Genomic DNA, 12,567 nt, shown 5'->3' with positions numbered 1-12,567 from the left:
CATTCATTGTAACATTAAAAAGTATTTTGATTTATAAGATCACAAATTGTGTTTTTCCATAAGCAGTCATGAAAAGGTAAATTAAATATTACAAGGTAAAATATAAAGCACGTGTATACTTTCCACTGAATGTAAACCATTTGTTTCCAAAGGGAAGCAAAGAAACAGCCAAGAATCCAATGTGTAAGAAATTAAAAACTGATTTTAAAGAAGTCAAGGAAAACCAAGTATGTCAGAGTTTACAAAGCAAAATCAACGTAAGGCTATCATTTGAATCCCATACCTCCAACTAAATTAATGTACTCTTGCTGTAAGGCTAAAAGCTAACATAGAAAGCATTTCCTAACTCAGCAAAACAAGCATTTATTACTTGCCAAGCCAACAGGGAAACAGGAAGGACAAAGAGGGCAGGCTAGAAGGAATCTCAAGGATCACCTAGTATTAGCCCCTTCATTTTTACAAAAAAAGAAACTGAGGACCTGAAATTACCTTTTGAGTTTTGGGGATCTCAAAAGTGCTATGTGTCAAAATCAACAATAATGAAATAACACTGGAAGCAAAAAAAAACATTTTGTTCATTTGTGATCTTTGCTATAGTAAAATTCAGCTTTTAAAGAATTAAAGACAAAATACATCTCCATGGAAACAATATTCCCAAGTACACATGTGAGGCTGAGAATCATGTTCTTCTATGCAGGGCTTCATATCCTAAGTACACACACAGGATTTGGGGTGAGGAGGTACTGAAAAGGTCAGAGCTTTATAATCAGACAAGTCTGGATTTGAATTTTGGCTCTACCAGAATCAACTAGGATGTTACTTGATCCTAGTCCATCTTACCTCTATCTAATCCTCAGTTCTTTATCAGCAAAATGGGGATAATTAAGACCTACCTTATAAGTTTGTCAAGAATATAGAAACTAATTAAGAATTAATGTCCAATCTAATTAAGAGATTCATAATTTGTGGCTACTGAATGCAGACTTTCAATGCTCGATAAGAATCACCACCTCTGATTGCCTCTGTTAGTTCCATGACTACCAACAGACTAGCTGATAATTGGAATTCTACTAGGAGCAGGGAGAAGGTGATGTTGATGCTGCTATCACTAGGAATTTATCAATTAGTTGACAGCAGCCATTAGGTGCTACTTGTTTAGGGTAAAATAATAGGTTGCTTAAGATTATTTTTAAGATGTAAAAGTTGAGTGATCTGTTTCTGACTACAGAGTCATGAAGCCTGATCAATTACGCCATTCTCAAAACTGGAAGGGACATCGTAGGGCATCCAGCAAGAAGCCTCTCCACAGTATATTAGATTATATTAAATGACCAACTTCTGCTTAAAGGCTTCTAGTTTAAACCAGGCTCTCACTCAAACAGGTAGCAGTTTATTACATTTTCTGACCCTTGCAATTATCAGGAAGGGTTTTTTTTTCACCCACTTAGAAGGGAAACGTAATGAAAAAGTGAACAATAATGGATAAATGCTACCCCACACTCACATACTTTTAGAAATGCAAATCTTTAAATATTGTTTTTATTTGGGGGTAAGGAAGGATATTCTATGTAATAACAATTCCATAATATAAAAGTCAAGTTCCAAAAATGCATCTTGAAGCTTATATTTACATCCTCATAACTAAATATGTCTTAGAAGCTCTGCCTTCATAATATTTAAAACACAAAGAAAACATACCTGGGATGATATCATTGATATGCAAGAGAATTGTACTTTCAACACTTGCAAAACTACAAAGCTGTACTCCATCAAATCTTCCATCCCAGTTGCCAATAGGATTATCCTAGAAATTAAATAATAGAATAAACTTTAAAACCCTCCTCAACAAAACATAAATATGAAAGTCTGTATTTTCCATAAAAAGATCCTCCAACAAATGAGATCCAAGAACAATCAAGCCATAGTAAACCCATGGATGAGCAAGGGATCAAAAGCATTTGTCATATTTCACTGGACAATACTTATCTATATAATAACAATCTATCTACATAGGTAGATGTATTAATCATACACTGTTTCAGCCAGAAATCTGCCCCTAATTAACCCTAGCTTGCTCTAGTCACTTCACATTCCCTGAGCATTTAAATATTCGATTTGAATTCCTGTGTGCCTTTCTGTAGACAGAAAGTCTATTTTTTTTAACTGTTCTTTTGTCATTTTATGGGTATGCAAGAATTCCCTCCAAAATGGAGATTTTTATATTAATTATAAAAATGTACTCCATGAACAGCACTGTACAAGTGCTGTTCATGGAGCTAGATTAAGAGATGGCCCAGTCAGACAGCTGCCCTGAGCACCAATATGGACAGCATGCGAAATGTCATCAGAAATAGGAGATGAACACTATTGCATTTGCCAGAACTTTCCTTTCAAGGAGTGCACTAGAGGGGTTTGGAATGAATGCTTGCACAAGCCAACTGGAAGACAGACAGAGGCAGGGGGAGAAGCTGGCGGTGCAATCACTAGGCAGCCTGCCCCAAGTAAACAAGATGCTCCCTAGACTGCCATCTAAGGAGCGACAGGCCTAAATGACTTTTGCCAAGTTTAAGGCCCAAATGACCTAAAGCAAGAGGAAACTAACCCCAATGACCAGTGGCCCTCTTTCTCCAACCTTCCCTCCACTCAGCCCACAACCTCTTCTCTAAACAAGTTCTGAATATTTAAAGAATAATGGTTTAAAGATGTGCTTTATTTCTAGCTATCCCGAGGGACCCACATGTTTTACACTGGCTCTAACTTCTCACATGGTAAATGTTCAGTAAGTGTTTGTCTAAACAACATAGTAACGTTTGTCTAACTAATGGATATCAAATAGAATTTCCCAGAATTTACAAGCACAGCGTAAGAGAAACTTATGCTAGAACATTCATATCCTACTAAAAAGTGTACCTGAATTGATAAAAATAATCACAAAAAACACCGTGAGTACAAGTCTATTACTCACATCCTCTCCCAACTCTTTCTAGTATTTAATAATTCCGTACGAATTTCCTTCATTATACCTAACAAATTCCTGTCCGTATTTTCAATCTGTGAGCAAAATGTTCTCAAGACTTTTTCTCCTTCTCTTAATCTCACAGGTATCGTCCAATTTGCCATATTGGGATGTAACCATAATTAACAAATATGATTGTAAGGTAACATTAAAAATAAGTGACACAAACAAAAGGACAAATATTGTATGATTCCACTTAATGAAGCACCTAGAATAAGCAAATTCACAGAGACAGAAAGAATTCTGGTTACCAGTAGAATACTGGCTGAAAGGAGTGAGTAATAGGGAGTTATCATTTAATAGGTACAGAGTTTCATTTTGGGCTGGAGATGAATAGGGGTGATGGGTGCACAAAAATGTGAATGTACTCAGTGTCACTTTAAGGTGGTTAAATTGGTAAATTTTATGTCACATATATTTTATCACAGTAAAAAAAAAAAACCTCTTTTGAGTGAATTATATCCTAAGAAGACACTCTAATTGTCTTTTCCTCTAAAGCAATGTGCCTTTCCTCGATTCAGGTTATTGATATTTTCCAGGAATGACTTTTACACACTACTCATTAAAATCAGATCAGCCAATTAAATTCAGCAAAATATTACAAAAAGAGAAAGATTACAGAAAAAAACCCTTTTCAAACTAAAGAAAAATAAGACATCATGCAATATATTTCAGTGGGGTTTTTTTCTGCTTATTGGTCAGCTATTATAGAGCAAATTTAAAGACTGAAAACATTATTCCAGTTTATTCAAACTGGAAAAACGAGTAAGTGTAAATCTACAGCTAGACTCCTGTCCCCTATCAATGTTCCTCTACCAAAGACAAATTATAAAGTGTTCTTTAAATTGCTACAAATTAGTCCATTTTAGATATTCAAAGTGTTTAATTTGTACCTAAATTGGTCATAAAGCTAATAGATATATTCATAAAGATAACATAATTCAAAAGTTTCTTACCATGTCCACACCTACAAAATATCCTAAGCTTTCTTTGCCTGGCAAAACATCACAGAATATAACTGTTCCAGATTCTATAGTTTCTCCAAGCTTCAAAGAAACTCTGGAGTTTATTTCCAGAGGGGGAAGCTCAACTTGCATTGTGTCCACTGGACCTGCATAATCACTTTCCAATCCAGTGTCATCATCTTCTATGAGTTCTAGCTTGTCCAATGCAACAAATACTCCACAATCTTCATCACACTGAAAAAGCTGTTTCCCTTGATATATCCCATCAGTGAAACCTTGGCCACGACCTTCTTCCTAGTTTTTAAATGAGAGAAAAAAAAAACGATTGACTGATAGAGAAAGATGATCCCTAAGGAAAAAGATCCACTCTGGGGACTTCAGAGAAATCACTGAACAAATTCTAAATGACACATATAAGAAATATATTAGAAGTTGATATTGAATTTAGGGTGCTTAAAAAATAAGGAAGAGGGGCTTCCCTGGTGGCGCAGTGGTTGAGAGTCCGCCTGCCGATGCAGGGGACACGGGTTCGTGCCCCGGTCCGGGAGGATCCCACATGCCGCGGAGCGGCTGGGCCCGTGAGCCATGGCCGCTGAGCCTGCGCGTCCGGAGCCTGTGCTCCGCAACGGGAGAGGCCGCGGCAGTGGGAGGCCCGCGTACCGCAAAAAAAAAAAAAAAAAAAAAAAAAAAAAATAAGGAAGAAACTGTATCTGATGCTGAAATAAAATTACTTGATCATTTCAAATCATTACTGTGAGAGAGCTTGGGCTAGATTCTACATTGTGATTTTAACAAAAATTTTGTCATAAAAAGAATACTTTAATATGACAGTAATGCTAGCTCCATTTATTGAGCACTTACTGTATGCCAGCCACTGTGCTAAATCCTGAATCAATATATCACAAAAACACTGCAAGTTGTGTATAATATTACTATTTTACAGAAGAGGAAGCAGATTTAGAGAAGTGGCTTGCTTAAATAACCTGGTAACCCAGCTAGCAAATGGCATAGTTAGGATTCAAATCTCCAATTGTTTTACAATTGCTGCTTTAAAAAATTAAATAAAAAAGCAAACAAGGGCTTCCCTGGTGGCGCAGTGGTTGAGAGTCCGCCTGCTGATGCAGGGGACACGGGCTCGTGCCCCGGTCCGGGAGGATCCCGCATGCCGCGGAGCGGCTGGGCCTGTGAGCCATGGCCGCTGAGCCTGCGCGTCCGGAGCCTGTGCTCCGCGGCGGGAGAGGCCATGGCAGTGAGAGGCCCACGTACCGCAAAAACAAAAACAAAAACAAAAAGCAAACAAGGCATGAAATTCTACTTGCAAGAATGTCAAAATATAACTGACATTTAAGTTCTTGAGAATTAATATTAATTTTGGAAACATTATCACAGAGTTCTTCGTTCTCTTTTCAGTAGAAACAAATTCCAAGATGATTTTCACGTACATTATCAGGGACAACTATAAGCAAGTCGAAACTGCTGCAACTTATATGACCAAAATTCACTACTTAATAGTACACTTTAAGAAAAAGTGAGAAACCTACAGATGATAATATCACAGGATAAGTAACAATTTTAAGTAAAGAATTCGCTTACAATCGATAGAGTTCATTTTTAACATTCAATGTTAAAATTTCTAAGATATGAAAGTCTTCAATAATTACATCATCTACTTGCATTTCCTACTATAGTAGGTAGTTTTTAAAAGTTTTCAATGCAGCATCTTTGCATCATCTCAATTTACCATTAGAAAGTAAATCCTAAGGATTATGAATATTAAAAATTACAGAAGATTTCTGGGAAAACTTATTTTGTATTTAAAAGGGGAAAAAACACGTGTGCACACACAGACACAGACACACATACACACAGCCCACTAAAATGGCTTATCAAACTTACCAGTAATTCTACTCCAAAGAATATTCCCGATACTGTCCTCTCTGCTAATAAGGGTCCTCTGAAGCGTACAACTCCAGGAAATTTTTCTTCCCCAGATCTCAGCTGGACTTTCACAGGGCAGCCCACATCTATTTGGAGGCCTTTACTTAGTCTGTTTCTGTTTTTAAACAGGCTGAACCTCTCTTCACAATTGGTAATTGCCAAAAGTAACTCTGTGAATTTTTCATTTATTTCTACAACATCCTTTTCATCAACAAACAGAACTGCATGTGGTTGCTCTAAAATTTTTAATCCAATCTGATTTTTCTTGCCTTTTGTAGAAGGAAGCCTTGAATGCCCCACAGAACGGTCTTGGATATACTGTCCTATACTCCCCTTTGGTACTTTAAGGAGTTTTTGTGTTTGTTTGTCTGTAACACTGCATTCTTGAAGAAGCAAATAAAAAATCCGCTCTTCCCAGTAGGGTGAAGTAACTTTTTCTTGGCTCCATAAGCCCGAACTCATTGTGATATTAACTCCAAAACATTAACTCAAAAAAAAGGGAACTACTAAGTGTGTAGTAAAACTGCAAAAGATAAATTCACTGGCAGTCCCAAAGCATGTTTTTAGCAATCTGGTGTCCATGCTGTAAAAAGACAGCAAATCAAAACGCCTGGAGGACAAGCAAAAAGAAACTTTACATTTCACTCTACCGTGAGCTAAAATTATGGTCAAAGACTTTTTAAATTCTTCATTGGACTAGTAAAAACACACACTAATGACATACTTCCAAAAATATCTTAAAAGGTTAAAAGATATACTATATTACTTGTTTCTACTGTAATCTCACATATTTAATTAAGGAGATTCAATTGTAAATTATCTCCAAAGACAATACGATAATGTTTGTTTCCAAGGCATGAAATTTATGAATTCAAATTCTAGTAACAGATAACCTTATATACATATTCTGACATTTTCAAACTTTCAGAAGTAGAAGTTTTAATAGATCCTGCCTAACTTAAATGGATAAGCTGCTATATTTGGGCAACACACACAAATCAAAAAGGCTATTTATATATATATCTGTACAGGTAGTTTAAGTAAAAAGTTACCCACCACAATTATTATATTGAACATTTTTATCAATAAAAATACCATAAAATCACATTCTGAAACTTCAACCACAATTCATTTATCTGTGTACCACAGTTTAATAATGGAACATTTTTTCTAACTCAGTTTCATTTCCTTAATCTTGAACATTTTGTCCTTAGGCAAATGTTAATAGTATTAATCATAGCTATCATTTAATTTCTCTCAATCATAAATATCAGATATTATAAATCTGCTTACTATTAAATATATCTTAAAAATCAATTTTATAGCCATCAAAACTTGGACTACATAAGGAAGAAATATAACTGCAGTACAGCATCAAATATAAAATGTTTTTATACCACAAGTTTAACTATGTATACTAGAAAGGAATACATGAAAGATTATTTCTTTTCCAGTTTCAATTTTTCATTAAAAATTTTTACAAGAATACTAATCTTTTGCAATTAAAATAGCCTTCTCAACCCTACTGGAATCACGGGTTTAAAACTACACAATTTCATCAATTCAAGTAAAGACTTTAATTCATTATGTTAATTAATTATCTTACTGAAAACAATAGTTCTTAGGTATTCTCTGTCACATGCATGTGGCTATTCGGTTTCTGAATACGGTATTTATTCCATCCTTCTCTGAGGTAGCCATAGCCATTTCCATTATTCTGGGTAACAGCAGCAGATGATAGCACTATCATATTTATCTATTTTATTCTTGGAATTAAAAGATAAATACTCCTAAAACTTAAGAGCCAAATTTTAAGTTTAACCATTTAGCTTAATGATTAAATGTGTAATCTGGCAAATCTACACACGGAATAACATTTCTTTTAGAACGCACTGGTAGATAGTGAGGTTCTCTATAACGGTAAAGTTTTCAAAGTCTGTCCCTCTGCAAGCCAGAATGAGACATGAAGATCACCCAAGACAGGGTAAAGGGCTTGGCACCTCCTCAAGCCAACATTATCGAAATATATGCACAATATTTAGTGAGGGCAAGCAGCATAAAGTGGTTCTCTCTCTTTTTTTTTCTTTTCTTTTTTTTATAATGTGTTTGTCTTAATTCCACTTGAGGGCACTGTCTCTTCAGCAGGAATAGGATCAATTTATGTTTGCTACTTATATAAGACACCTGTGGAAACCCCATATAAACAAGACCCCTTAGGAAGGCGACCCAAACCATAATTTGGCTCTATTCCTTAAAAGTCCTCAAATGAAGTATTTGTTATTGCTGACTAAAATTCTTTTTAAATGTCAGCACTTTTCAACAAGGAAATAGCCTCATTTTTATCTTGATCACTGAATTATCAACATGAATATAAATTATTAGGTGTGACCCTCAATATGCAAGCGTGTTCGTTACTTTGTAATGAGGCTTTACGTCACGCTTTCTGAGTTCTTCGTCTGCCTTCTGTAGATTTACAGTCTATGGTTTTCCCCTGCCATCAGCCATTTTCTGTGGTTTCCTGCAACATGCATTTGACTTATTTTACAGCCTTGCTGCTTTCCAACTTATTGCTTCTAATGAGTTCTGGGAAGCCAGGTGATGAAATACGGTTGTGTGTTTTAAAAAAAACAAACAAAACAATAAAAAAAGAGGAATGCATAAATTCTGAACGGGTCTTTTAGGAGTAAAGTGCATAGGCTTTATTGCATAGACATTATTTCGGTTGCTCCCGGAAGGATGAGACGGTCAAAAAGCAACTCCTAAAAAAGTGAAGTTGTTTTGTTCTCTTTAGAATATATTTAAATATTTTTGGCCAAAAATTGTTTTCAAAGTATGGCAATTCTATTTTGAAAAGAAATCTTTTAAGTTCCTACAAATTATATCTTCAAATATTAAAATTAAGAAATTCCTTGAATCTTAATAATTAGTATATGCCAACAACTTCTGCTGTATTGATGCTCTAGCTTAACAATCCATGTCATGATTTAAAATAAAAACCACCAGTGCTAGTGGAATATTACCAAGACAAAACTAAATCACTGTATGGAAGGCATTAGGACACCCTATTTTAGATGAATTTGATTACAAGATTGGTATTTTGCAAATCATTTAAGAGACAGTCCACAGTAAAATATAACTACTTTGGTTTATAAAAAGGTTGAGGGCAATTTAATAATAGTTAATAAGAACTGTATTTTAAAGTTAACTACACAACTAGTAGTAACTTTTTTCTGACTTGCATTAGCACAAGTCAGAGTGAGCTTAACTCATTAACAGCATGGGTCATGTTAGACAACTAGAACAGCCAAAGCAAAAGTTATGAAATATTTAAAAAGCGTTATCCAAAAAGTAAAAAGGATGTGGTTTTTCCTCTTTGAAAAAGAATACATGAAGAAAGAATAGGTTTGGAATTATCATATTAAAACTTGATTCCCCTCATTGCAACTGATAGAGAAAGTTGAACAGGGAACTTTATGGCTCTATTAGAGGTATATAAGACAAATTTAATGAACATTAATATCTCAACTTACTGGCATTACAGCAGAATATGCTAATACAGACTTTCTTCCCTGTAGAAATGAATAGGATGCCCACATTCTCCTTTCACTGGGATATGCACAACACTAAAATTAAGTCTTAAAGAGCCCCAAGCAGTAAAAACTGACTCAAGACCACATGGGAAGGATTTAAATCACATTGTCAGTGAGTTCTTTATCAATCAAGCTTTGTTAGTTTAGTATTTTTATGGACTCAGCACAGTGTTAGACACTGAAAAATACAGAAGATTTAAGGTTGATGGCTGCCATCATTTGTGTTCTTTTATTACCTTCCAGGTCTAATTGTTTAACAATTGCCTCTAACAATATACTGTACTTCACTTTGAGTGTAAATGTATCACAAACGATTCATCTAAAATACCATCATACTTATTTCAGGCCGAAAAACTGAGTAATTATGAATATCCTGATAAATACTATAAGTACTGAATGAAGATTATCAAAGAGTTGGAATACAATAATATTTTTAACGCTAAAACCATACTGAACAGGACTTTCTTTTGACAACACTTCAGATGAGATTCAGGGTCAGATAGATTTGAAAATATATCTGGTTATCTAAGCTTGTTGATGGTCTGGATTCTGAGTAAAGGAGAATTTAATTGTATTACAATAAAGTCATTAAACCAAGTGAGGGTGGGAAGGCACAAATATCAGTTTCCTATCAAATGCAATGAAAAGAAGATGACTGAGAAATAAGTTTCATATGAAAATATTAAAGGTCCAAATTAGTTCTAAAAGATAATAATAGTACAGATGAACAGCACTAGCTACATGAAAGTGACAATGGTTAACTTATCTAGAAGAAACAATGTCGTTTTGATTCTCAAGTTATCAGGTTATTGTTCAAAGAACTTCACCAAAGAAAACAAAAACAGATGCAATTCAGTAAGATTTTGCATCTCCTGAGATATCGTGACTTGTTCTAAAAACCACAGGGGTCTATGTATATCAGAATAAACATTACAACACTAAAAAATTGCCCATAATTATAAATGACAAACAGGTAGGGAGGTCAGTGTGCATACCCAAAAAAAAAGAAGATACACAGGACTTTTTCCAAATGCTTCTAGATGGCTAGAATAATTACCATTTTAAGAAAGAATATTTCCCATTAAAAGAACAAGGTTGTATATTCCCAAACAGCAGAGATTCCAGAAAAGAGACCAGACCAGAAAAAAGTCCGTTTTCCTCATAGATTAATTTGTGACCCAAGTACACACTTATTCAGTACCTAAACAAGTGGGTTTTATGAGGTTTTGAAGAAAGTCTGGCTCCCACATCCGCATATTCACGTCCTCCGAAGAACCTGAAACACTCCTGTCTCACTGGAGTTAAACCTGGCCACTGCACTTCCAAACTGTAAACTCTCTAAGTCCTTCATCTTTATATTTCCACTGCCCAAACAAGAGCCTGACAGTATGTTAGACAATCAGTACATAAGAAATGAATGAATGACTTGGTTAACTCAGGTGATAACAGTGAAAGCCAAACTTCCATTTCCTCATCCTAATCGTTTAAGTGATTAAAAGCTTCTTTTAGGTTAAAAGAAGAAAAAGAGAAAAGACTCAGGAGTTGAGAGTAATTAGGTTTTTACCTAATTCCCTAAATAAATGCTAATTCTAATTCTCTAGCTCAATGAAGGAACGGTCAGTCTTTATATCACTTCATTGTTACACACAGAAGAGGAAACAAATAAGGAATATTTCACAATTACGAAAAGTTGTTTTGAGGTTCATTTGAAACTGGGTTCCTAGATTCTCACACCATGTCTGATGCCTAGAAATTCTGCGCAACCAATGAAAATACCCTGACAAATTTAAGATCACAGTGTGAAAATCAGGAGCAAAATACTAAAAGTTTGATGAATAGGATAATTTACTCCTTTCTTCTGTGTTAAAGACTTCCTTGAACAAAATCACAGTTTAGGCATGCCAGATCACAAGAAATCATTCCTGCTGCATGTCTGTTGTTTTATATAACAAGTGCCCTGGTCTTATCAGCTCTTCACTAAAGTTACCCTCCAAAGGAAGGCTTCTTCGAAAGAGTACTGTAAAATTTTGTAGCAGAACCTTAGAGAATGTTCTAGGCGTTATCAACATTCACAGTACATGAACTTCAACAAGAATTTCCGGCAAATCATTTTCACCTAATATTGTGCTAGTTCAAATCCACCCACTACTCAGTAGGGAATTAGCAAGCTAAATTCTTAGACCATTCAATCTACTTGGGGCGTGAGGGGGTGCGCAGAAAACCAACGCTTGAATGAACACCCTCTCTCAAGGCCTGGATTTTTCTCCTGGAGCCAATGACTGCAAAAGGAACAGTCTTACTAAGATCCCTATTAGCCCGAAATCAAAAGCCAAGCAGGGAATGCTCCTTAGCTAAGCTAAGCTAAGCATACAACTTTCCAGGGAACCTGAGGAGAGGAAGGGGTCAGGCATGATGGGGACTGAAAAGCTTGGTGGCTGGAAGGTGACAACCATCCTAAAACATGCAAATGCCATAGGGTGGAACAGAAAAGATGCCAAGTAAATGAATAACTGGGCAGTTGAGCCGGCTGAAAAACAAACTCAGGAACACCATCTTCCGTCAAGACTTCACGATTTCCCCAGAGATCGTTAATATGACAATAAAGAAAGAAAAGAATAAATACCTTGCTTCAACAGAGCGCACCTTTCAACTAAAGAACTCCGGGTTGTTGTGTAAAACCATCCTCACCCTGGAAAGGGAGAAACTGAAAGAAAAACACAACACGCCATTAACGAGGCCAGAACCCCGACTGCTCTTCCTGGACAGGAGTCACAAACACTCCAAAACCCAAGGAACCGATGTGACAGTATTACAGCCCGGGGCTCTCGATGCCAACCCGGGCTGTCGGGAGCCAGCCAGCGGCCCGTGCCTCAGTTTCCCCATCTGTAAATGGGGGGCCCAAGGGGCAGACGGTTTCCTGCGCTGCTCCCACCCCCAAGTCCTCTCTTCTGAACCGGGGTCCTGGCGGTGGTGACCACGCTCCCACGACTCGGGAGCCCTCTCAGGAAGGCCGGGGGGGGCTGAGGTGTCGGTGGGGAAGCCCCGGGGAGTGGATAAG

The 12,567-nt window shown here is 36.3% G+C and overlaps 1 protein-coding gene across 3 annotated transcripts in view; it reads right to left on the bottom strand.

Annotated features, from left to right (window-relative positions):
- Positions 1-6,529, bottom strand: part of CYLD (CYLD lysine 63 deubiquitinase) — a 51,367-nt gene extending 44,838 nt beyond the window's left edge. For 2 of the 3 annotated variants that reach the window (XM_065898600.1, XM_065898602.1), the window contains exons 1-3: positions 5,878-6,381; positions 3,973-4,275; positions 1,699-1,804 (exon numbers count right to left, since the gene is read on the bottom strand). In XM_065898600.1, the coding sequence (XP_065754672.1) occupies positions 1,699-1,804; positions 3,973-4,275; positions 5,878-6,381 (913 nt within the window). Of the gene's footprint in view, positions 1-1,698; positions 1,805-3,972; positions 4,276-5,877 lie in introns of all 3 variants that reach the window. The other variant, XM_065898601.1, reaches the window with a different exon arrangement.
- Positions 6,530-12,567: the final 6,038 nt, after the last annotated feature.

Source organism: Phocoena phocoena, chromosome 20 (genome assembly GCF_963924675.1).
Source record: "Phocoena phocoena chromosome 20, mPhoPho1.1, whole genome shotgun sequence".
In the NCBI taxonomy this organism is placed as follows: Eukaryota; Metazoa; Chordata; class Mammalia; order Artiodactyla; family Phocoenidae; genus Phocoena; species Phocoena phocoena.
This window is presented reverse-complemented; position numbering and strand designations above follow the sequence as displayed.